Source organism: Sparassis crispa, assembly GCF_003851025.1.
Source record: "Sparassis crispa DNA, contig_000014F, whole genome shotgun sequence".
Lineage (NCBI taxonomy): Eukaryota > Fungi > Basidiomycota > Agaricomycetes > Polyporales > Sparassidaceae > Sparassis > Sparassis crispa.
The window spans coordinates 140,598-166,165 of record NW_020939761.1 but is presented as its reverse complement, the minus strand read 5'-3'; the positions used below and the strand labels follow the sequence as shown (position 1 = coordinate 166,165).

The window sequence follows — 25,568 nt, the reverse complement described above, 5'->3', positions numbered from 1 at the left end:
CCTTATCAGACGACTTATCGAACACACACTCTTCACGCGAGACAGCCCGCACGCTAACGGCTGGGGTGATCAGAACGATGCCTGGAACTGATCAGGCAGCTCTTATCTCTGTGGGAATACTCTTTATCGTCCAATGGATTTTCATCTATTTGATTATTACCCGGATCCACGACATTCTATTTCACATCACAGATAACCGCGACCCCCTTAACGACCGAAAGGTATAAAAGGGGGAGAAGACGACATATCATCCATGCCCACTTCCGCTATAGACGACCTTGTTCACAATATACTCGCTGAAGTCGCCTCCACAATTATGAGCATACCCGCATCGCCTACGCTTGTCAATGGAGTACCCTCTCGAGCACAGACACCCTTTATCCGCACCTCATCGCCCTCACCTTCTATCGAACTCAGTCACGCATCGGACGAACAAGAATTTGCCACACGTCTGGTCTCGGCTATCCGTGTTCCTGTCGACTTCACAGATATCCTCGTCGCCTTACGAAATCGCCCGCAAGATCGACAAGCGGTGGTTTCCATGCAACGAGCATTAGAAATGGTCGAGTGGATGCAGACGGCCAGACAAGAGCTCATCGCAGCAGAAGAAAGGATGAGTAGAGCCCGGACCAGAGTCGACCAAGTCTGGTCGTTGATGCGCAGTACGGTCACTCGTACAGCACAGGAGATTTGGAGGGAGCATGGGGACGAAGACATCGGACACATCCTCGGATACACCACTAATGGAATACCCGCATCCACTCCTCGCTCGTCGCCAGAACCAATTCCCGTTCGACCTCGCCCTCCTCGTTCGCACGTACCCAGTGGACGATCTCCGTTATCCCAACCATCTTTCTCGACTGCATCCACTTCTTCGCGTCGCAGTCATCCCTACAGGAATGGACGTATCCCCGAACAAGGATCACGAACCAGCCGGCGGACATGCTACAGATGTGGAGGAGATCATTATGTCCGCGACTGCCCCCGACGACGATGAAGATCACAATATTTCTTGTGGGACAAGAAACGTTAGACGGGAGCTGATGTTACAACGCTCCCCACTTGTGGCGCGTCTTTTCTTTTTCTTTTCCTTGTTCCCTTTACGTTACCAGACCACGTGATCCAACATGAGACTCATTGGAGCGCAACCTCCGATTCTTTACCCAGATGTCCAGAACCCCTAGTCTAGGGTTACACCGGATCCAACTCCGGACCTTCTTCTTATCGCGCATGCAAGACGTGCATGTACGCCTCATCTTTACCTCGTTCTGATACACGACTCGTTATCCCCATTAGTACTGATTATCTCTCACGACCTTACTCAGCTTTCTCATACATATTACTTCCTCGCTGTTACCTTGCCCAGACATCGTTTCACCTTATCTAGCCAATGAACGATCTCGCATTACTGCGTAGTACTGCGGATACCTTTTGTATAAGTAAACGACCTTGTCGAGCTTGATCCCCATCTCGACCTGGTTACCATTAAACCAGCTTTTCACTTGCCTTTGACTAAGATCGACCGTCAGTAGCAGACAGCTACTACGAGTCATAAGAACGAACTCTGATCGACCTTCAGTGCGAGAACATCGCCAGAAGTGTCACTTGAACGGACTTGTGTCTTAGACTAAGACCTTGTCTCGTGACGACTCGACTAGACGCTCGTGTTTCGCTGCCGCGTAACATCTGATCGATGTATCATGTGCCTCTTGGCAGGAGAGAACCACTTCATGGTACTGAATATACCACCGCACCTGTCTGTTGAGAAGAAAACAGGCAACACACTCGTCGTGTGCTACTTGTGTGCAGAGAAGATGCCACTGTCGAAGATGCGAAATCATGTTGGCCACCATATTCTGTACTCAATGCATGACATTGATGAGGGCGACCGCGTACTTCAAGAGGTTTTTTGGATTTGGCTGTCGAATAACTGAGTCTCCTCTAACGATGGTTTACACAGGTCGGCATTGATCCGTGCGGATTTTGTGGTCGCGATGGGTGTATCATTCAGCTCACAAAAAAAGCGAACAGCTTTTCCATTGCTTCAAGTTGTAGGTACCACTACACTTCTATGAACTACGGTGCTGCGATCAAATCCACTAAGGCTTCACCTTGTACCAATGTCCCTATCCATTGCTCTCTCTGTCCTCCCACAGCATCAGGTCAACCTCGGACCATATGGAAGTACAACACACTGTTCCACATCACTATGGAGCACTCGAAAGAGGACGGAACGCTACCACCAATCGCCCCGCAACTTCTCGTGGACATGCATATCTCACGAGCCAAAGAAGCATTCATGGAGATTGACGAGCAGGTTACTGAAGAGTGGAGGTTGGAAAATGAAATTCCGAATACCGATGTGATAGAAGAGATGCGCGAAGGGCTCGCGCAGAAGAGGAATAGAGCACCGTCGACAGTAGTTAAACAGCCTCGCAGGAAGGCGGCAAGGTATGGTACTTAGTAGTAGTAGATCTATCGCGTTATCTCATCTATTTCCATATCGGGCTCGGGGGGTAGGAGATCCGGTGCACGGGGTCCTCCTCTTCACTTTTTCGGGTTGAGGTCGATAATTTCCCGTTTGGTTGCCCCCTGGCCCTATATGAGGAGAACCATAATTGGCGCAAGGAACCGCAAGAGGGTGGCACCGGGGAATGCCGAGACCGGAGGTGGGGGGGGGAGGGTGTGTCGGGGTCCTTAATTGGCTTTTCGTACCTTAACCCAAAGTGCTCCGAACTACTCTAAGTGGCTGTCGGCACGTTTCTACAGGTATCCGCGCGCCGTAGACTCTCAAATCTGACAGTTCTTGCTCTTGTGGATCTATCTGAGCTCCTGTGTGTCCATCTATTGTTAAGAATACTTTAATCATGCAGCCACTTTCAACCCCTCCTGTCCCTCGATGTCCTCTCGCTCTGCGTACAGTGGCTGCCGCGCTCTCATGACAAAAAAAGAAAGTTGCGACATCGAAGGTGAGTTGCCTGACTTTGTATGCTTTGCAATAACTTGCATCCTCATCTCTTCACTATCTGATTAATGGTGCACCTACAAGGGTGGGGTGTGGCAAGGAGAATTTGCCGGAAATACAGCATCAGTTTGCTTCGGGATCCCAGTGGGTGTTCTGCTGCGACTGCAGAGAGCCGGCATGCGAAAACATGATACAGTGCAAGAATCCTGGATGTCATAGCTCGGTATGTGTGTTCTCTTGACTGCACTACTTGCTGCAGCAGCGGCCGAGCTAATCTACTTGATAGTTCTACTTCGAATGTGTGAACATGGTCTCTGCACTGCTGGGGGATTGGTTCTGTGACGACACGTGCAGAGAGAACATGCACGTCAGATCATCAACGAGATATCGCCAAGGCCCGTAATGTTGTCTCGTGTTTGTCTTGCTGCTCTAAAATTTATTGAATAATATTCTTGGTCGACTGTACTTGACATAGCTGACTAATGTTACTATATATGGTACTTTCTCACGGGAAGGGGGGGTGGGGTCTCTGTCCAGGGTCTTATTTGGCTTTTTCGACGTCAGGTAGAGCACAGATTTTCTGCCACCCTCTTGAGGAACTGGGACAAAATGAGGATCGGGGATTGAATTGAATGACCAATCATTGGAAGGCAAGGGGGCAGATCCTCTTACACGCTGCTGTCCGAGAGATGTGTAGGATAAACTGCGGGACGGTTGGACTTATTGTTACAAAGCTCCTCTCTGAGGAACGCGCGGACGACTTCCGCCTTTACCTTTACCGATCATGTGACAATGATGTCACAGAGTCTAGACTGACCATGTGACAATGACGTCACCGACCACATGACCATGATGTCATCATGGTCATCGCCCTTATCTATCCGGCACGGATCTACCAGATCATCTGATGATATGCGCCTTGTGCTCAAGGCATGTTTACCTCATGTACAAGATCCAGACCTAGGACGCGCTTCCTATCACACATGCGACAAAGGCATGTTTGCCTTACCTTTGCCTTACCCTTACGATACAGATACCGAACCTCATGGGCATGGCCCTAGACCCTGATACATGCGCTAGATGCACGACGACCTCGCTGCTGCCTTGTCTTTGCAGCACGACCTTATCTCCATATGGACAGATTGTCTCTCACGCAGAGTCATGACTGACTCAGCATTCTCACGACTGTGGGACAGGTGTACGAACCCTGTGCCCTTGTATTGATACCGATGGACCAATCGTAGTTCTAGTATTACAGGTAGACAGACGCCTGTACTTGTATATAAGACTGACAGGACAAGCTGGAGTCCCCATCTTGTCCTGGTTACACATCAACCAGTTTTACCATCTACATCTGTGCGACAGATCGACCTTGGTCCGCAGACAGCGGCCAAGCGTTCATAAGACTACTCCACTGGGCCGACCTCTGGTCATCGCTGTGACTGGAGGTCGGACCCCTCACGATTGACTTGAGCCCTTGCGAAGGCCTAGTCACTAGATGACGACGAACTGGATGTACGGTGGCACGACTGGCCCCCGTGACACTTATGAGACGAGGAATTAATGGCTTCCCTTAATTCGTAGGCATTGACAGCGGAGGCTAGTGCGTCGAGTTGAAGGTAGAAGGGTCCACAGGAGGGTTGACGGTGCTGTTGCCGTTGAAGTTGGCAGCACTTGCGAAGGATGCCTGGTGACTGGAGGGAATATATCACCTCAGGTCAGTGACATGAGCTTGGAACATGAGCAACAACCTACCCTCTTTCTGGAGTAGAGGCGTCGAAGACAGAGTGTATGACCGATTGATTCAGACTACCCTCTGACAGAAACCGGCAGTCTCTCGTTTGCAGGGGAGAATGCTCCGTCATGTCATTCGCATGCATTGTGATGTAATGATTCCAGCTCTGAGATGGTCTTGACATTTTGATATGAGTGGATGATAGTAAGAAATGGCTGAGAAGTTCGGTATGAGAGGGATGGACGAGATGGTGTGAGGATATGGTGAAGAGGCATTGGGACTTTATCGGGGTAATTTGAGGATGGCGTAAGATGCACTCATTGCGCGCGTGCTGCTCCATGGTATCACACATATAATGCATGCCAGGAAAAGGCAAGTTGGTGGCCAGTGAACTACATGCGCAGCATACACATTACCGTGACTCGGTGACACAAATCCCAATGAATTCAAGATCGATCGGCGAAAGGCGGACTACAATTGTTCCGAGTCCCACTGCGCCACACAATCTTCCTCCAGAGTTCAGCTCACACGGGTTATACTATGAATTATCTTGGAGCTATCTGATTGCTAAATGAATCCCTCGACATCGAGCTACATGTGCCGACCTTGATGAAGAAGAACTAGTGTTGTTGGTGGCTTGGCTTTTAAGCCCAAGCCAGGCCAAGCCGAGCCGTAGAAAGCCCGGCCAAGCCCAGCCCAAGCCATCCGGCAGCCTTGCCGCTGGGCCTGGCTTGAGAATGCTCAAGCCCGAGCTGAGCCCGCGAGCCCGAGGCTTTCGGCGCTATGTGCAGCAAAAATACAGGACTGCCTAACCCAACATCTGGCCTCATTCACACCTCACTGCTACCTTTGCTGGCACTCCTGGGCATACCAGAAAATTCCTCACTTTCACTATGACAACCCCTTCTGTGATATGCTCTTTTTTCCCCCAAAGGTGAGTATCTTCATGAAGGTATGATGATATTGAAACCCTTATGAACATTCATAGACTGGCACAACTCACCTATAATGCTATCCTAGAGGCTGCCAGTCAAGTTGAGCTGTCAATTTCTTATTGATCAACTATCTGAGTAGGTCACCTAGTAGCTACATACAAAATATTTTTTTTCTTCAGCAGGCCCTGGCTTAAGCCCAAGCCAAGCCTGAGCCAAGCCCAAGCCCTACCATCAGGCCTAGTTTGGAGTTTGATGAAGCCCAAGCCTGCTAAAGCCAAGCCAAAGCCAGGGCTTTCAGGCCAAGCCAGGCCCTCAACAACACTAAGAAGAACATAGCTTGCATTTGAAGTGTCTGGCCTTTGAAGTGCCTGGCTGGATAAAAACAAGAATGGATTCTAGCATCTGCGATCAGGATCCCGGCCAAGTTGAATGTGGTTTCCGCTGGTGTTGGTGTGTGCTCTCTAGTGCACGGGGAAATAGGTCTGACAGTCTATTTGACCGGTAAATTACCCAGGCTCAGTGCAACGCCTCTATTTTACCTACGTAAATTACTGTAAATTACACCTGGGCTACTTGACGCTAATTAGCTGGTAAAGTAGCGTAAATTACAGTGTAAAATAGCAAAAGGATGTTCACTAAGGCCACCTAAACATTGCTTTGCGCTTTCTAGTGAGGGTTGATGTATTGTTGATGTATCCATGGCTTCTTCCATCTATCACTGTAAACTATGATGTCTTTGAGGCATGCCTTCATGCACTTCCCCAATTTGGACAGGTGAGATTTGTCGCCTTATTTATCGTCATCAATTCTCTCTTGTACACGTCGGTTCTGTCTGCTTTCTGACTATGTATAGCCCGTTCATACACTCATGGCAACCCATACAGTATCAGTCTATTTTACCCTATTTTACCCTGTGTCACAGGCCCGTTTGAAATTTACAGTAAATTAACCGTAATTTACACCTGCTAATTAGCCCATGTAATTTACACCTACCTATTTCCCCGCGCACTACTGCTCTCAGTAGCGTTTTCGATCCCTAGATCGGTGTTTCAATTTCTAACTACCGCTGGTGACACTCAACCTCCGAATTCTCCGAACGTTCGGCGACTGCGCCTCCGCAGGGAGGATGAGAAGGCTTCATCGCGTGACGCGGACGTAGCCTTAGGTCTCTGCTACACAGAATCTATTTCGGGCTTTCAGTTTATTTGTTTTGGTGGATAATGTTTTGTGGCAAGTCCTAATCCGCCCTCCAGTTCCACCCACGATGACAGTGACCTCTTCTGTTCAGCATGCGGCGAAGTCGTTCAACTTTCCAGTGATGTTCTATAGATGGGATTATGATCCTCATCGGCACCATTTAGTGTGCTGGTCGCGCTGTATGGACCATCATGGGGTGGTGTCTAAAGACAGGACTACTGTGACAAAGGTACACGGCCTCAATACATTTCAATACAGCAGGGTGGGATATCACACGTTGCTTCCGTTCCGTAATCCAAGTACGTGGAATATCCCTGCAGAATGGCGAGTCGCATGAAGCGCATCCCTCTAGCGCAGTCGGTGATTTCAAAGCAGCGGTATTGCATCCAATTCCAAGTCAGGGACCAGCACACCTCCACTCACACAGCAGTACTTACATCGACATGTCCAGCCTTATTCCGTCGGCTTCATCAGCAAAAGTCAACTTTTGCTTACCTCCATTTAGCTCCCTTATCTCCTTAATTAAGGAGGTCTCCATTCTTATTTGGGCAATTAAAGCCGATAAGGGTGAATAATGGAGGAATAGGAGAAGGGATCTCCTTATTTTTCCTTAATCAAGGGAATAACACCAGTAAGCAAAAGTTGACTTTTGCTGATGTTCACGCAGGCGCCCATGCCCTATCGAACCACCACCTCAATTATAATTATAAACGCAGCCGAGGCCTTGCAACCATCTACAGTATGTGTCACGACGTAGATTCCCAACCTGCTCCTCATGGAAAACCTCGGTGGAAAGCCTCACTTACTGGCAGTGCGAATCCGCCGTTATCAAAGAAATAATCTCCCTGCTGAGCGCCGTTGTCTCCGCATCTGTGCCGCAGAGCGTCAATGCACAGCATGGTCCGGCGCCAAAACCTTGGTCAGTTCTGTTGACCTTGGCTGTGAGGACAGGCCCTCCTTCGCCTACCATGCTGTTGCCTCGCCTCATCTTAACATAGCCCTCTCGCCCCTCAGTAAATTATTCTCCCCTGATGTCTGTGTCCTGCTAGTACCTCTGCTTGTCGCAACCGAGCTTTCACTACGATTGGAAGACATCTACCGATGGTGTGTACTCTCGCATTCTCTCAGCATTTGGCTCCTGTCAGTGAGACTCCTCTTATAACGTTTCGCTGCAGGCCGTCGCCCTAACGTTACTAGGTCCTTCTCGATGACGGTCCGTAGATCGTCGATGCCCCCTCTACCCCTTGACGGAAATCGTTCACAGTCTTCGTGATGCTTTCTATGGCTGTGGTGAGCGACAGCGTCTGTCCTAGATTGTTTCTTTCCTTCGTCGCGGTAGGAGCGAATGGTTATGGCTGTGAGTCCTTTGTTTTCTCGGTCTCAGGAAAACATACAGATACTTAAACGGCATGAGGTCCGATTAGAGACTCCAGAAGAGCAACAGAAGTCACCAACTGGCTACCGTCGGTGTCGTTCTGACCTGCGTAGGTACGCAGATACTCTGCCCGCTGTTCGAGTTGGCGTTCGCACCTATCCGAGGTCGGGATGTCTCGAGTCTGATGACTAATGCACCAGCACTGCTCAGCGATCATGACCTTATCTCTGATGCATTTTATACATCGAGTCCGAATGTTCCAGGCACGTCTGTACCTTTGTAATGACCTTTTGAGCACACGTTCATTTCCGGTGTAGACCAAGCTTTTTTTGGCCCCGCAGGGCGCGCTCACGAAGGTTTTGTGTGCGGACAAGGCTTACAGGCCCCCGTAGTGCTTGGCAACAGTAATTGCCAGTCAACACTCACACAGACCTTACCCCGGCCGTACCCCGCCGTACCCTGCCGTACCCCGCTACCTCAGCCCTCTCCGTCACGCTCTCCCCTGGGGTTCAAGCTTCAACTGTCCTGAACCGTCGGGAACATTTTGGTTCGCGGTGGTCATCCTCGACTTGTGTCAAATCGTTGAGATATCGCTGACCCGACACTTCTTCAGCAGTTTGCTATCCCTCGTTTCCCAGGTACTCGTATGGTCTCACCTCAGATCTAGTCTTTGGCAATATCCCTGTACTGCCTCTTTCACGGGGGTAAATCGCACTCCGCTCAGTGGGTTTCAGGAATATGACGGACAGAGGCATCTACTCTAGATGCCGCACACTTCGTCGAGCTTGGAAACAAATAATCCCGCGAATCTTTTTTGTCCCTACATTGTCGCCTCTTTTTGTTGTGTGCTTCCTCGGTGAATACAATATATTCGTACGTTCATGCTATACGCAAGACCGAAAGATGTAGTTCGCCGGTGCCCTGCCGTGGTCTCCAACCCACATCCAACGCATCCTGTCAACGTGGTCGCAACCGTGCTCGAATCTTGTGAAGTTTAACCTTTTAAGGACTGTAAATCAATCACAATTTTATCTCCGCGAATGAACCGGGACGTCGCAGGCATGTTTCCACGATTTCGTTCACCGATAACGCGTTCAATTGGTGGTGCCAACTGTGTTTAATGATGTGCATTTTTCCAAGGCAGTACGGACGACATGCGGACATGCAGTGTTTTTGTGGGCTACAGTATGGTAGGAGCGAAGGGAGGATGTACATAACGAACAATAATCAAGATGGCAACGTTCGCGGTCAAGAGCTAACAGCCAGTCAGTTTATAGATGCAGCGACAGGTGAGGTGCAGAGCAGAGTTTCGGAATGACGCTGAAAATCTGCCTGCCGACGACGTCTCTAATAACTCGTATAAGATATTGGTTACGAGAGCAATATATGCGGTCGCTCGTGATGGGCGGAGGGCGAGATCCTACAGGAATACGAAGTAAGACGTCAGGAGATAAAGCTACATCGGTGAAAGACAAACCATGAAAGATGCACGATAGGACGGAGAGAAACCAACAAATATAATAGAGATCAACGATATGGAGTAAGGTGAGATGGCGAGCACATCATGATGCGTGTGGATGGCGAACCAAAGGGGTAGTCGCGCGAACCAAAAATAATGAATAAATAGAACCGTGCATGCCAGTGGCATGCTATGGAACAATCAAGATGATGAGATAGTTCGGAGATAAAAGTAAAAATATAAGGGGCGAACCGTCGGAATAAATTATGATGGGTGTGTTAATAAATATGGTGAACCTGCACAGGTGTGGGCACTAACAACAAACTGTAGACCATAAGAATCATGTCATCGAAGAGAGTACACCAATATCTGTCTTGCGAGATCGTGCCGAGAAACATTATTAGGAGAACGCAGACACGACATGCAAGAATCATTTGCTCACCAAGCTAGAGAGGGGTGGCTACGCCCTTGCAGCGCTCCTTCTTATGCTTCTGGCATACATCCTTCCTGGAATACTTCTTTCCGCAACCATCACATACGACCGCGGTGGATCTCAAGTGGATTGCTGCGATATGTATTCCAAGGTTTGCCTGCGCCATTCGGTGTCCGCACCGCCCGCTATCGGTGCACCACTCGCATAGAATCAGGGCCTGCCGGTCCAAAACGCCGCAGAAGTGAATGTCCTTAACATGGCGCTCTATTCCGCCTCGCGTGATGTCATCCATCAGGACCACGCATTCTCCACCCCAGAAGCAGCGCGTGCGCATTGGTAGAAGACAGGCCACATCTGATGCGAACACCGTCGGCTGGGGGCGCTCGAGTGTGTACGGTTGGGCGCGGTGACGACCGTGAACTGGTGGATAAGGGGAGCGCCCGTGAAGGTAGACAGAAGGCACTGTTTGGTTCACTGGTAGCATGTCAGCCTGATATTGATAATCAACCGCATGTGGACGGGGCGCGCCAGTGCCCGCAGTCGCAGAAAGTGCATTCATATTCATATCTTGACCGGCCCGTGGATAACGAGGGCTCAATGGATAGTTTGATTGAAGGAGATATCTTCCTCCCACATGAAAGGTGTCATGATCACTTGTAGATACAGCGAATGAGTTGAGATCGGATTCGGAAGGCCCTGAGTAAGGTGGGTTGTAAGAAGGAATATGGAGAGAGTATTGTCCAAGCGGTTGCTCTGCGACACCATTGTAAGATCGAGGAAAAGTCATCGTATCCAGATTGAATGGTAGGGAGTGTATCGGCGGTTGGAAAGTCTCGTAAGCGGGAGTGCTAGGTATACCGGAGAACGTCCAATCAAAGCTGGGATCATTCACAAGGGGGTCATTATTGTCCATTGAATCGGCAGCATCTATCAACGATGTCCCATGACTGTACAAGCGATATCATAATGATCAGTGACATTGTTGAAAAGCGCGGCCTGAACGTACCCTCGTCGGTCGACGGGCGTGTAGGGAATCGATTGACTCGGGCCAGAGCCGCAAGGGATCCTATCGTCTCTTGCTAGTGGATCGTTATCCGAACGCGCAAGAGTTAAGGCAAGATTGTTCCAGTGCTGAAGCGATTGCGACATGTTAATGGATAACAGCAGGGAGGAGAGGGTGGAGGTACTAACTAGGTGCCCTGTTTTTAATCATTTCATGAAGTGGTTGAGGTCGTTCGTTCGAAGCATGTTTGTGTGCATTGGTGGCTACAGACAGTGCGATCATGGCGAAGAGCACGAGAGTGGTGAGTACTATATTTGCTCCTAGGCGGTACGAACGCAAGTCCGAGTCACTCAGATTATCTTCGGCCGTCATGGCATTATCGTGTGCACTGTCACGTGTGACGCGCGTGTACTCTATCATGATCTACCGCCATGTCAAATGCCTCTCTACTCGGTGCATATTTTTGCCTCATCGTCTGGTACCCAGCAATATTTCCTGGCCAGCTCAGGTCGATTGGTCTTTTCGACTGCAAAGAATTCGAGACTGTAGCGAATGGCACGTAGGACACAGCAAAGTCAGTGCAAAGTTGGATGTATCTATTGTGAAATTGCAACGGTACGAGCCGAGTATTCAGCCTACCTAATGTTCACCGTCAGGCTGTCGATTTCCTGATCGCCCATCTTTCCCCGAAGCACGCATGGTACGTTTTGCTATCTTCAGCGCACGCAAAAACCCAGCGTTGCGCAGCTATATTATTGCACCTGGTGTGTCTGTGTCTTCGACACACCCATCAACGGCGTCACCGTGACGCAGGCAGTGATTCGCCATCATCTCCATGGTGAAACGACCTTGAGCTTGCAGGCAGGATAGCACGCTTAGACGTGTATGCCACGAGGCGTCAGGCCGTTTTCGGCCAATCGGAAGGCCGAATCAGCAAAAAAAATTCTTTCTCGGGGAGCCTGAAGGCGCCGCAAAAAGACTCTATTTGGAAAGGTTAGTGTCATCGGTGAAGCTCACGGCCCGTGGTTGCGCCTGCATCAGCTATCCCTGTAGCACACTTGGGTGGAATTCTCACTTGCAGTCGTTCTTATGCTGATGCTTACCTCCATCACATTCGAACAGATCTTGCGTCCCTTTGATCCATCCCGCCTCGATCCCTCTGTTCACGGAGATCGGGTCCATTGTTAGCAGGATCGGGGTTAGTGGAAACATCTCGAGATTGAAGCGGAAGTAAATGGGCCAATCCGCGACATGCTGATAACCGAACCCTATAGCTGAATCGTCTGTTGTGTTGCGTCATCAAACTGGTCCAGACAGTAGTGCATCACAATCAACAGGAACACGAGTTAGCGATATGTACCGACCAAAAAAAACTACCGAGAAAGCCGTCGCTATGGGTACCGCTCCTCAGTCCATATATACCTATCTACCGCAGCTATTCGTAGGGTACTATGCCAGACCGTTCAGTCGGCGCACCTCCCTACTCGGCGCACCATATATAGGCAAGAAATATGCGTTACGCGAGACCAGACGCCCACGTCCAAGCCCAACGGTGCTCTCTGATTGGTGGATACCCTGAAAGTGCCGATTAGGGGGGTGCGCCGACTGAACGGTCTGGCATAGTAAGCCCCCGAGGATCAGCACCCACGTCCTTCGCGATCTCATATATATTTCCTTTCACGCACTGAATCCGATCGTCACAAGGCGTGTTTTTCGCTTCGAGGTGACAGTATTGGAGATTCGACTTCCTTAAACGTGTGGTTAGGTAGCGTGTGCAGCACACGACGACGAAGGAGGGTGCGAACGGATACGAGTGCGCGAGGGGCAAGCTGGGGGTCCAGAGTGTCCAAACAAAATGAGGATGCACAGAGCAAAGACAAAGCGAAAATCCACAGCCGACTCATCTTACGGGCTCGTAAAGACCAACAATCACAATGATACGAATAGAATGGTGACATGCAAAGATACAATTAGAAGCATCCAACAGCCGACGACAGTTGAACATGGACGTCGAGCCTCAATTGCATATAATATAAACATATCATTTGCATAAGACATAGGCCTAGAACATAATATCGATGGTAAATGGACACGCATGTGCTGAGGGGGAAAATGCTACATAAGTGACTGTCCGCGCATGAAATGCAGTGGCGCCGTGAGCGCGGAGAATACGGAACTGTACGGGAATGGTGAACTGGGGAAGAGACGCGTAGCGTAAAAGGTAAATGAAAGATAAATAGATGATCGCGACCAAGCACAAGTCAATGATATACTGAAGTGTGTCGAGAGTGAGGGAATCATGATATGGGTGTAAGCAGTGAACGATTGGTGAATATGATTATGGCAAATATTCCAATGATTAGCATGAACTAGCGAAATGTGAATAGATTAGCGGGATGGACGGGTAAACCGCAAGGAATGTGTGGTCAGAGGGAGTGAGTCAATACATATCCTGAATATAGCTGGGAAGAACACAGCCAGTCGATGGAGCACTGCCCCGATACTGCAAGCGAGAAAACTGTGATTGCGACGCGGTTCTGAGTGAATAAAGCCTGTTAACACTGCCGCAAATACTGCAGACGCTGCAGCATAAGACTTAGCGCCGACAGAGATGGGACACAAGATGGATCACTCACAGTACTCATAGAGGACCTGGCACACCCCTGCAGTGAGCCTTCCTGTGCTTCCAGAGCACATCCTTCCTACAGAACATCTTTCGGCATACATTGCACATGACAGAGGTCGACCGCAGATGCTTCGACGCTACGTGCTTGTCGAAGCCGCCCTGAGCCATCATGCGTCCGCATCTCTCATCCCCAGTGTGCCATCTACATTCTCCCCGGACGATGCGATTCCATTGTTCATGTATGTGTACGGCCCTAAGATGACGCTCAACGCCGCCTGGCGTCATGTCATCCAGCAAGACATTGCACTGTCCTTCCCAGAAGCAGCGCGTGCGGAATGGCGAAAGAGCGGCAGGATCCGAGGCTGGCACCGCCAGCTCAGGTTGCTCGATTAGAGTGCGAGAAGTAGAAGGGACTGGATAGGGCCCCGTGAGGCGGTGATCATGAAGTCGTGAATGAACCGGCCTGAACTGCCGACCAAAGGGTGGGCGCCCGCGACTAGTCATGGATGCGGCTGAGGAGACGACCGGCGATAGAACGCGTTGAGCTTGAGCATGGGCTATCGTCATCTGTGGTGGAAGTGTAGCAGCCGGAACGGTGGCTACGTCGATGCCAGGATCCTGGTAAATGCCAAGGGCAGGTGAACGACAGGGGTAGTCCGGTGGACAGACATAGTTTTCTCCCTGGTGAAAAATGTCGTACTCGACACCAGGAACGCCTGTATCATTAGGGCCGGAATATGCATTAAATATATCGTTGGGGGGCGTGAAGGGAGCACACTGTTCCACACGCTGCTGTCCGACAGAAATATGAGATGGCAAACCTGTGGGATGTCGGTCGGAATAGAAGGAAGAGGAGGATGTCTGGGGTGCATTGTAAGCTTGAGCAATAGGCATGTCCGACAACAAGTCTCCAAGCGGGTCAATGTCACTGATGGATTTTGCGGGGCCTGCCAGTGCGAGCGAGTCCTCGTCGCGACTATGTAAGGGGTATCGCCGATAATCAGCGACACATCTCAAGGGCAGCCGTAAGAACTCACCTTCCTGCAGGCCAGCCAGCCTCGAAAAAAGACTGAGCAACTGGATGACTCGGACCAGCTCCGTACGACATCCTGTCATCCCTTGCTCGTGCAGGATAACGCTCTGTCAGACGGTTCGCGTCGATAGAGCCAACCTGGTAGGAGTTGTCAGTAGGGCTCGTCATGTTGGTGGAATAGGATGGAGAGGAACAACAGGGGAACTTGGGACAGAAGGTCTCGACGTGTGCGTATTAAATAGAGACTAGCCGGCTCCTCAGCACTGAAAGGAGGACAGTGGCCTTGATGAGAACGTGGCTGCAGACACATAGGCTGCCTCATGGTCGAGGAGGCCTGAAGCTTTCACTGCAGGTCGCCGTGGATCAGATCGATCATTGATACATAGTAGTCAATTGAATCCTCCTATACCTGTCCAGGTGTTCATTCAGAATTACTGCAGAACATCGTGAATCGAGCCCGACCTTGGATGTCAGAATGCCCGTTGCCAGTGGGGCTCGCGCTCACTCGATTGCGAGTCGTCACGCGTCACGTTCCACGGCATGATTCCTCCCACCGCCGTGACATGTCCATCTGGCCTTGATCTGGCCTCCCGCTTTGCGACGGAAACGAGTCGTTCGGTGCCACAAGCGGATCTAAAAAGCGTCTGTCCATCCAAGGAGCAAAGTTGGGATGTTGTTTCAGAACCAATCTTCAATGTGTGGCCATGATGCATCGGGTATCACAGCCAGATATAACTCGTGGTCACTCCCCCTCTCTCCTCGAGTCTCTCCGTCTGAATAAGTGCTACACATTCGGTCAATTTTTAGCAACCTGCTGATTTTATTTGCAGTTAACTTGCCTCGTGTTCAATTGCGGACATATGCCATTGTGCGTATCTTTTTTTCCCGTCTTCAGTATTAGATTTATCGACAGTTGATAGCAGAACACCCTTAACTCTGGTCAATGCTTCATCATTTCAAAGCAGGGCCAGATAGTCATTTTGATTGAAGCGATTTGTTCAGTTTTGACAAGTACGGGTTCGTCTGCCGGATGTGCCGGTGGAACTGCAGCTTGGCTCAGAACGTGTACAGTGGCTGAGGACGAAGCTGTCACAGTGTCTTTCAACTTGCAATTTCAACGGTGGCACAGGTACTTCGGGAACATAGCCAGTGTGCGCCATGCTCCGCCCATCCTCTTCATTCAACCACCACGACCATCGCGCATGAAGGTGCCACCAGGCTTTACATTTAATGGGGTAAGGTCTGAGATGGTGGCGGTCAATGCACCCCAGAACACGGCCTCGATGCCTTCTCATTCCACGGTGGGCGGTCATTTATGGTGCTCACCCATCATTGATGCGTGCAGCGTAATGCTGGGTCTGATTGTCCACCATCGTTGCTGACAGCGCAGTGGAGCACGCAGCTTGCTTATGCAACGATCCAGCTGTGCCATTGAATCCGCATCTGGGTCAGATGCCGCGCCTCCATCAGACTTACCTAGCTCCGAGACCAGCGACATCACACGAGCAGGGATGTACCATCGATTGTATGGCTCGAAGTTGTCTCATGAGCAGAACGTGAGACAGCGCGAAGGTGGCCTCTATGTTGGCGATGCTGTGTTTCCGAAGGCGAATGTTGTAACCTGTGCCTTTGAGCGCCATATTGATTCCGGCGCACCGCATTCCACTCAGAATCCGGGCGCTTCTGATGTCTCTGCTTTGGCGCCCCTTAATGGCGGTGGCGGCTTCGAAGTTCCGTGCACCGACCATCCCCCAATGCCAGTCGACCGGTCCTACCTCTTACCCTAATCATGATCATCCCGGCGTCCTCCCCTCAGCCATACACTCTGGCAGAGTCCCAGCTCTGTTGACGGCGCCTTACACCATGCTCGGTAAGCATCTGTTCGCGGCCTACCCCGACTTACCTCACCGTTGACGCATTGTGGCCAAATAATTTGATTACGCCTCGGTTCTGGTCCGTGGCGCAGATGTCAGCATCATCGTCGTTCACGGAGATCACTCAAACCTCCCCTGTGCATTCCAGGATCATGGCTAATGGAACGATCAATCTCAAGATCGTGTCTTCATACAGAATTCGCCGAGGCGGGAGCGACAGCAGCGGGGCCAGTTCGTCGTCTACATGTTGTTCGCGAATGTCCCTTCTCCTCTCGGTAAGAGACGAGCACTTATCGCAGTTATGACATATTGATGAGCGGTGCATGGAGCTCGATACTCTGTTGCAGTATCGGTGGTACCCGCTATAAGTGTTCTCAAAGGCAAGGTGGACTAGTCGTCGTGCAGAGACCAAACCTTGCAGTGCAATCAGAACATTGCTAGATCCATTCAACCAGCAGCGAGACGGCAAGAAAAACGGACTCGGTGCTCACAGGTCAATACCGCTAACCTTCCAGCTACTGAACTCTTCAGCTCGCCGTTCGCGGGGAATTCACAGCGATTCGCTGACGGCGCTCCTCCAGCGCCTAGGCTACTCCATCGCGCGAGTAGGAATGCCATCTAGATCGCATCTCTCCTCGCAGATGCATGGCGATCGAACGCATTAAACGTGGCTCAAATTTTCCGATGTCATGATTTGCCCCACATTCCATTTGCTGTGCAGATCGTCTGTTCCAAGCCCGCGGTTTTTTGTGGCGGCGCATACCGAGCGCGTCTACAAAATCAACAATGACACGAATTCGCGGACACAAGAATCGCCCAGATGGGGTCGCGTCCGTGAGGGCAAAGTGGTGAGTTCTTGAAGCAAAGCCTATATCATGGGCAGTCACGGCTTGAAACGTTGAAGACGACGCTGTCCGCAACCAGCCAAATAAATCTACGTGGATAGGATTGGTAATGCTGAGAGTACGCAGATACAGCAAACGTACGGATGGATGCAATATCTACTCATGGAACTTCTTGCACTTCACAGTCTTCGAGCACGGATAGATAGAGGTGATGCGTTTTGCGCGAGTTCCCGCAGAATGTAGCACGTGAAAAGGCATTTGAACGGATGTCATAGAATAAAAGGGAGCTGCAATATTGCACGTATTGTATCCGCAGTGCGTGCAGGATGTCGATGAGCCAGAGGGACAATGTGCCATACAGTAATACGAAGAAACTGCTCATCAGCAAAAGCGGGAAATTTTTATGTAAGGTTACACCAGTTACATCGGGGTAGCAAGCGTTGTGTAAGTTACACAGGACTAGTGATGTTTAAACCAATTTGTAATCAAAGTAAAGGTAGTAGAGGTCTATAAAGAAGATTACATAGAATAGAAATTGATACACAAGTTATAACAAAAATACATGTTGGCAAAGAGTTGTCGAGCAATGTAACCCGAGTTAAACGTTGCTCACCAGGTTACACAGTCGGAAGAACTTCTAGACACTAAATATAATGTTGTAAGGAGCGCCTATTGGGCGTCTACTAGCGCTCTCTGCAGAACTCGCTCCGAGTTGGCTCTTGCGTCGCGTTTTAGTTTTCAGGCCCCCGAATACCGCACCAAATGCGAGCATTGAGGCAAGGCTCTCGTCCAGGCCCTCACAGCGAAAAGATCCGAAGCCGTTTCGAGGCAACTCGGAGGCAAGTCTGAGGCTAATCTCGATGCATCGCGACTACCACCCGCTGACAATTCTCGCCACCCTCACTCGCGTATAAATTCGCAGCCTCTGCCAGATGCCCGCCAGGTGAGTGTTGTTACTCGCAGCTAACTATATTGCGCAGGTCTACCAGGTTCCTTGTTGCGTGTGCTTGATCGGGCTCTCGTGGTTGGAGCGACTCGCATAGTGCATTCTATTTCAATTTCTACTGTTTTATGCCTCTGGGCGGACGTGTAGTGTATGTTGATTTCTAGCATTGGTTGTTACGGCGGTACGCGGGTGTTGGCGCGGTAAGTAGGCCTAACTACTTGTTTGTTATGGTGGCACGCGGGTGTTGTTACTGCGGTAAGTGGACGTTACGGCGGCACGCGGGTTTTGGAGCTTGTAAGTAGGCCCAACTAGCTCTAATGTAGAGCACTTTGTACGTCGCTGCAGTAATAATAATATGTTGACATAATTAATTTGGAATACTCCCACTTTTGAGAATTATCAAACCGATCTGAATGAATCGGTTTCGGTCTGTTTAGGACAGTCTGAATGTAGCGCGTAATAAATTTTGTAGGAAGTTATATGAGCTTCATAACCTGTAAAATGTTTCCAGAGTTTATAACTGATTATGCCAGTTGGCAACTCTGCAATCTGACTCAGGATTACAATGCAATGTATTCCTTGGTGAAAAAATTGCGCAAGTTACATGGAATTACACCCTTATAATCTCTTTGGAGAAAATTCCCGGTTTTGCTGATGCTGGCGCCAAACGCGCCCCGAAAATTGTTTTGGCTCCGTGCCGGCCGCGCCCATCAGTGCATGTGACCGCGACGCGTCACGCGCCAACGGCCCAACAACTACAACTTGAACTACAGAGAGAAGACAGAATAAGTGAGTACCCTCGGAGTGCCTCAGGCGTGCTGCCGCCACTACTTTCAGATTGTCAGGAGATGTGGTCAAGTCTGTAATTTGAGCTTGAAGAGGTAACGAGGCAGAGCATCTTTCCAAGCCTGGTTTGCTGAAAAGGCAGGCCACGTTTGCTACTAGCACTCACGCAATTCACCCACAACTCAAATGCGTAGGGAGTTACATGGACAGAGCACCAGCAAAAACATGTGGGCGACCGCCACCTTCCTGCAAACGGCAACGAACATGTCATCGCCAAAGTGAAGCGGGGAATACACTCCAAAGTTCCATCCACTGTGAGTGTCTTTCACACACTATGTATACTGGCATGAACAGGAGAACAGCTAGAACAGTATATCGAGGAATCCGTCGCCTTCGGCACCACTCCAACACACATTTCCACTTATCCAGGGCAAGGCATCATTCTTGCGGGCCCACATTCTTCGAACACTGCAAATCGATTGCGATTTCCTGCTTGTGTGTATCACGCGCGGCGTATGCACGTCTAAGGCACATTTTTACCCTTGCCCTTACGGGTAATCATTCTTTGCATGCGGATAGTTTCGATTGAAGCTGAATTCGAAGGGAGTGCGAGCGGCCACGAATTTGACATATCGAAGAGTTGTCAGAATCAAATTTGTCCAGACAGACTGCGCATGCAAGGAGCGAAAAAGACATAAGCAAGGGCCATGCAAGCGACACCAACAGTAAAGCTATAGGCTATAGTTAATAGTAACTAATAGTTACTATACTATAGGCGAAGCAACAGATAAGAGAGGTCAGGAATTTAGAGTAAATTTAGACTCTGAGGCTACCAGCCGTAATCGATAGCGTTGAAGTCGAACACAGCAAAATATTATTTCGCATCGAATACAGAGATATGTAGGGTTAAGATGACTATGATGGATAAAAATGCAGGGATGGAGAATGTGACAGAGTTGCGAAGGAGGATGATTATACAGTAAACTCTAGAGTAAATTCAGAGGGGAAGCGTGTAACCAATATAGTGATGATCGATGGGATCCAGCGATGCGGTACATGTCTGTGTCAGAAGATGATATGGTGGGAAACCGGCGTTGTATATGAGTGGTGAGGGGGGGGGACGAGGTGATGAGGCGCGAACAAAGAATGGTTAATATCTAGTTCAACGCACATCAGCGACATGTTAAAAAGTGGCGGAGAAGATGAGACCGTCAGCGAATAATGATATAGATATAAGCGGTGAACCGTCGGAATAGATTATCATAGGCAATTGAATAATAAGAATGAACTCGCATGGACCCGGGCTTGTATAAAATATGCAAAGTAATATATATCCTGTGGCCTTGTGCGGTATTTTGATGTCGCTGGAGATGAGCCTTCGAGTGAGCATCCCAATGCTCAGTGGTAGAGTAATCGTGGTGGAAGGCAGAATAGGCAGATCAAGAACGATATGGCTGTCACAGAAGCAGCGAACGGATGAAGGAAGACACGAAAGCTGCAGAACAGTGTCAGGCAAATCGTACGGCAGGACATGCAACACAGACGGCGCACCAAGCTCAGCAAGGACCAGCCCTGCCTCGGTAGCTCTTCAGCTTGTGCCTATGGAGTGCATCACCCCTGCACAGAGTCTTCCTGCAATTATCACACAGGACCGCCGTTGAATACTGCAGGTGAACTGATGCAATATGTGTGCCAAGGCTTCCGAGAGCCATGGGGCTTCCGCACAGTTCTTTTTCAAGTAGCCATCTGCACATCCCCTCTTTCAGGCGGTTCAAAGTCCTGTGAAGATGCGCCTGTTTGAGACGATGCTCTATGCCACTGGGACCAGTTTGAACTTGAACAGGTGATGTGCGTGTACTTGTGGCTGACGGTGGCTGACGGTGAATGCAGCCTCTGCATCTCGGACGAAGCCCCCTACCTCTCAGAATGGATGGACAGGAGCCTGGGTGAAACAGTTGTAAATAATGATATAGGTATAAACAGTAAACGGTTGATGAATATAACTGTGTCAAACATTCCAATAATTAGAACGAACTTGCGTAACGTGAACAGATCAACGTGTTTGATGGATAGACCGCCAGGAAGAACGGCGACTGGCACAGCCAGGTCGACAAAGTACTTCCCCGATACTGCAAGCGAGAAAACTATGGTCGTGACGCGGATCTCAGTGAATGAAATGTGTTAACACAAATACTGCAGATGCTGCAGGACAAGACTCAGCGCCGTCAGAGATGGGACACAAGACGGATCACTCACACTACTCATAGAGGACCGGGCATACCCCTGCAGTGAGCTTTCTTGTGCTTCCCGAGTACGTCGTCCCTGCATAACACCTTATGGCATACATCACACATGACAGCGGTCGAACGAAGGTGAGTCGACGCCACATGCTTGCCGAAGCTGCCCTGAGCCATCATGCTTCCGCATCTCTTGCCCTCAGTATGCCATCCACATTCTCCCCGGACGCTGCGATTCCATTGATCATGGAGGTGTACGGCCTTAAGATGACGTTCGACACCTCCTGATGTCGTGTCATCCAGCAAAACATCGCACTGTCCTCCCCAGAAGCAGCGCGTGCGGAATGGTAGAAGAGCTGCAACATCCGGGGTTGGCACCATCAGCTCAGGTTGCTTGGTTAGAGTGAGAAAAGTAGAAGGGAGCGGGTAAGGCCCCCTGTGGGGGTGATCATGAAGTCGTGAATGAGCAGTCGGCCTGGACTGCCGACCAAAGGGTGGACGCCCGTAACGAGTCATGGACGGTGTTGCGGAGATGACCGGCGATAGAACGCGTTGAGCTTGAGCATGGGCTATCGTCATCTGTGGTGGAGTTATAGCACCCAGAACGGTGGATACATCGATGCCAGGATCCTGGTAAAGGCCAAGAGTAGGTGAACGACAGGGGTTGTCCGGTGGACAGACATAGTTTGCTCCCTGGTGAAAAATGTCGTACTCGACACCAGGAACACCTGTATCATTAGGGCCGGAATATGCATTAAATATATCGTTGGAAGGCGTGAAGGGAGCACACTGTCCCACACGCTGCTGCCCGACAGGAATATGAGATGCCAGATCTGTGCGATGTCGGTCGGGATAGAAGGACGATGAGGGGAACGAACGGGATGATTCGTAATTAGCAATAGGAATGTCCGAGAACAAGTTTCCAAGCAGATCAACGGTACTGGTGGACTCTGCGGTGCCTGCGAGCGAGTCCTCGTTGCGACTAGCTGAAGATCAGCGACACACCTCGACGACAGTAGTAACAATTCACCTTCCTGTGGGCCATCCAGCCCCGAGGAAAGACCGTGCGACTGACTGACTCGGACCAGCTCCGCACGACATCCTATCGTCTCTCGGTTGCTCATATCGCTCCGTCAACAAGCCAAGCTGATTCCGGTATTGGAAGGGGCTCGACATATTGATGACAGTGGACGAGAGTATGGCGCAGAGTCGAGATGAGCTGGGCGGAGTGGCGACCTCGTATGCTTAAAAGCGCTCCTGGTTGAGCCCCTTCGCGCAACAGTGGCTAAATGTGCACCCAGTTCGCCTGGAGAATGCATGGTGGTCGACACAATATGATCATGGTAAAGGAGGTGAGACCACTGTTTGCGCCGGGGCACATTTGGCCATCTCCTGATCGCGGGCAGATCAGTTGTGGACCCACAGCAACGGGCCGTGAGGTTCGCCTCGAGTCAGAAAGATTTCGAACCACCGAACGGGTGCGAATCAAGGGGGATTTTGGCTGACCGACGCATGCATGCGGCTGCAAGTGTGAGACCGACCCCTTCCTATCTACTAGAAGGCGTTTAACGAGCCTAGTGTGAACTAGTGTGAAGGTGGTCACCGTATCACGGCTTCTCGGATTTTGCCGTGAATATACTTGGCCGCACGGGCGGGCCATTCACTGGCAGTTACTCGTTTGTCGGACTCATTCTTGCTTTCAATTTCTTCTGTAATGTGAATACTGCAAGTAAATAATTTAGAGAAGTACGTCAATATCACTATGCTCTTGTTGGCAGTATTCTATGGACTCCGCCTTATTGCCAGCAAAACTCAGTCTTGTCGTGAGATTGGCGTACTTTCTTCCTCGCTTTCACCGTTGTACCATAGTCATTGAATCCGCGTCTCTGCACCGCTTATCGACAACAGCGCTCAATTTGTGGTCACCGATATCTCCGCACTCCTGAGATATTTTCTGTCACCCGAGGTGAATGCACGTACTGTATTTCCACTTCCTTCCGCAATCTGCAAGATTCATCCAGCTAGCATCTGTGGCGTCCAGTCCGAAGATGTGCCGCCGTGCGTGCCGTTTTTTTGTTCTCATATATCATCGTATTGACCTAGAGTTCATGGCGCCGTGCTCTCAACCTCAGAACACGTCAAATATCGATGCACGAGGCGGATATGCCATCGTCAGCATGCAACGATCTAGCCATCGATCTTCTGTTCGTCGGGAACGTGGTCGGGCCATCCAGTGCCATCGCACAGACTGTAGCCATTCATCATCTTGGCGGATAAATTACTGCACAAGATACTCATTCGTCCCGGCATCTGTTGTGATGGGGCGGGGGCACGGTGCGCAGTCAGCCGTGTTCACCATCACACCATGACTTCTTTTGTGCACGAGCGTGCCACGAGCATTCCACGGGGCGTGGCGTAGAATGGGGCGCCTTGAAGGCCTGCCCGGTGGACGGTCTTTCAGTGGTTCTCTTCCACCGCTGAGTACACGGTGAGCCGTTTCCTCCAGAACATCGAGTCGGATTTTTCATCAGTCCTCACTGACCGTGCCATGTAACATGCTGTGCAGTTGTGCAGAGATCGGGTATGCGTAAGTATCGCCCCCCTTCCCGGCATGTATCCGCATCGTGAATCCCCCGTCCCAGCAGCAGAATCATGAGCACTGGCCATCGTCTGATCTGTCTCTTCTGCCTAAAATGATCCTATGAGAAGTAGACGAGGGACACGTGAAGCGCTACATTCCAGAGGATGCTCCTTGGCATAAGTGTTTTCTCGTGTTGCTTGAACGGCACCGTCAGGTCCCGGAAAGCTTCGTATGATTGGGGACGCTCAAACGGTGGCTCTGCTTTGATGCTCGATGCCGGCGGCAGGCTTCCGGATGCCCGCACCGACGATGTTTGCCTCCTCGTGAGTCCATAACGCTCTCCGTTCCATCGCCCGTGCTCGTCCTGGCGCAGTCCTTTCTCGCTCTCGGATGAGATCCCCGGCGTGTCTTGTATTTATCTATGGCGACGGTCCCTGGATGATACATTAAGTCATCTAGCACTGCGAAGGTGAAGCAGATCCCGACTCGGTTTAAATCCTCTTACTATCCTGATTAATTACTCCCGCCTTGATTTTAACCCGCGTACCGACACCCACAGCCTCGATCGCGGAGATCATCTCTGGGGCTTGCGGAAGCATCGATCTCAAGATCAATGTTGCACTTCGCTGAAGGAGCAAACGGTCACACTGTGCCTGGTTTTCTATATGTATTCTCTATGTGTCTGCTTCTCTTTCAATGGGACGAGCGTTGAGATCAATTGAGTCTGCAGATCTATTTGCAGGTGTGCCCCCTTGGGTGTTTTGGCTCCATACACGACAGAAATCGAAAAGCCATTGTGATCGTATCTCCGCATTGTAGCAGAATCTCTAAGATGTGGATCTACCTTTGTGAATGCGTCTCTATTCGCATGCCTGCATGAAAATCCGCATGGTTACGTCCCTCGCGTCCACGGTGATGCTATTCCCAGTACACTGAAAAGACATTACTTTCTCGGTGAGAGATGAGCTCGCATTTTATATCCGATATACTGACGACTGAAGTATATAGCCTGATCCTCAATTGTAGCATGATACTAGCCAACGGATAGTGATCCGGCATGATTTTACCTATGCGATGGCAATATACTTTGGCAGTATATTCATTGCGCGTTTGGCAGTGCAGATGATCCGGATCGCTTTCTTTAGAAAGGCATGCACGCGTTGGCAAAAAAGTATCATTGACAAGAATTCAAAAACACGTCACCTAACTATTGCGCTGGTGAATTCGGCACGCGAGTGGAGATCAAGCAGTGAGACGTCCGAGCAAAGCGTGATACTGACAGTCACAGCACGAGACGTTGAAGACGGACTAAACAGAGAACCTATGCTGCGCGCGAATATTCAAATAACGTGAATAACACTGGTAACATGGAGAGAACGCGTCTCGATACAGTAAACATACAGACAGATGCGCATGTAGGCTGCAAGTAGGGATAAACTGGGGAGTCCTAGCAAGTATGGCGAGGAAGTTACAGCACGAAGAGCACTACGATGAAGCGTTCCTACAACAGAGATCCAACGGCGGGAGCGAACGAAGAA

The 25,568-nt window shown here is 50.2% G+C and overlaps 6 protein-coding genes across 6 annotated transcripts; 3 read left to right on the top strand and 3 right to left on the bottom strand.

Annotated features, from left to right (window-relative positions):
* Positions 1-253: 253 nt before the first annotated feature.
* SCP_1500470 (hypothetical protein) lies at positions 254-997 on the top strand (the record flags this gene model as incomplete). The annotated part of the gene is made up of 1 exon (XM_027764157.1): positions 254-997. One exon carries the CDS (start codon positions 254-256, stop codon positions 995-997), a length of 744 nt encoding a protein of 247 aa, XP_027619958.1.
* A 1,212-nt stretch (positions 998-2,209) lies between these two features.
* Positions 2,210-2,464, top strand: SCP_1500460 (hypothetical protein; the record flags this gene model as incomplete). The annotated part of the gene is made up of 1 exon (XM_027764156.1): positions 2,210-2,464. One exon carries the CDS (start codon positions 2,210-2,212, stop codon positions 2,462-2,464), a length of 255 nt encoding a protein of 84 aa, XP_027619957.1.
* Positions 2,465-4,565: 2,101 nt separating this feature from the next.
* On the bottom strand, positions 4,566-4,845 carry SCP_1500450 (hypothetical protein; the record flags this gene model as incomplete). The annotated part of the gene is made up of 2 exons (XM_027764155.1): positions 4,566-4,659; positions 4,721-4,845. 2 exons carry the CDS (start codon positions 4,843-4,845, stop codon positions 4,566-4,568), a joined length of 219 nt encoding a protein of 72 aa, XP_027619956.1.
* A 3,332-nt stretch (positions 4,846-8,177) lies between these two features.
* On the top strand, positions 8,178-8,736 carry SCP_1500440 (hypothetical protein; the record flags this gene model as incomplete). Its single annotated transcript, XM_027764154.1, has 4 exons — positions 8,178-8,189; positions 8,257-8,320; positions 8,408-8,470; positions 8,525-8,736. The coding sequence occupies 4 exons, from the start codon at positions 8,178-8,180 to the stop codon at positions 8,734-8,736; spliced, it is 351 nt and encodes a 116-aa protein (XP_027619955.1).
* A 1,376-nt stretch (positions 8,737-10,112) lies between these two features.
* SCP_1500430 (hypothetical protein) lies at positions 10,113-11,012 on the bottom strand (the record flags this gene model as incomplete). The annotated part of the gene is made up of 2 exons (XM_027764153.1): positions 10,113-10,795; positions 10,862-11,012. The coding sequence occupies 2 exons, from the start codon at positions 11,010-11,012 to the stop codon at positions 10,113-10,115; spliced, it is 834 nt and encodes a 277-aa protein (XP_027619954.1).
* A 2,731-nt stretch (positions 11,013-13,743) lies between these two features.
* SCP_1500420 (hypothetical protein) lies at positions 13,744-22,625 on the bottom strand (the record flags this gene model as incomplete). The annotated part of the gene is made up of 3 exons (XM_027764152.1): positions 13,744-14,444; positions 22,178-22,431; positions 22,480-22,625. The coding sequence occupies 3 exons, from the start codon at positions 22,623-22,625 to the stop codon at positions 13,744-13,746; spliced, it is 1,101 nt and encodes a 366-aa protein (XP_027619953.1).
* Between the last annotated feature and the right edge of the window lie 2,943 nt (positions 22,626-25,568).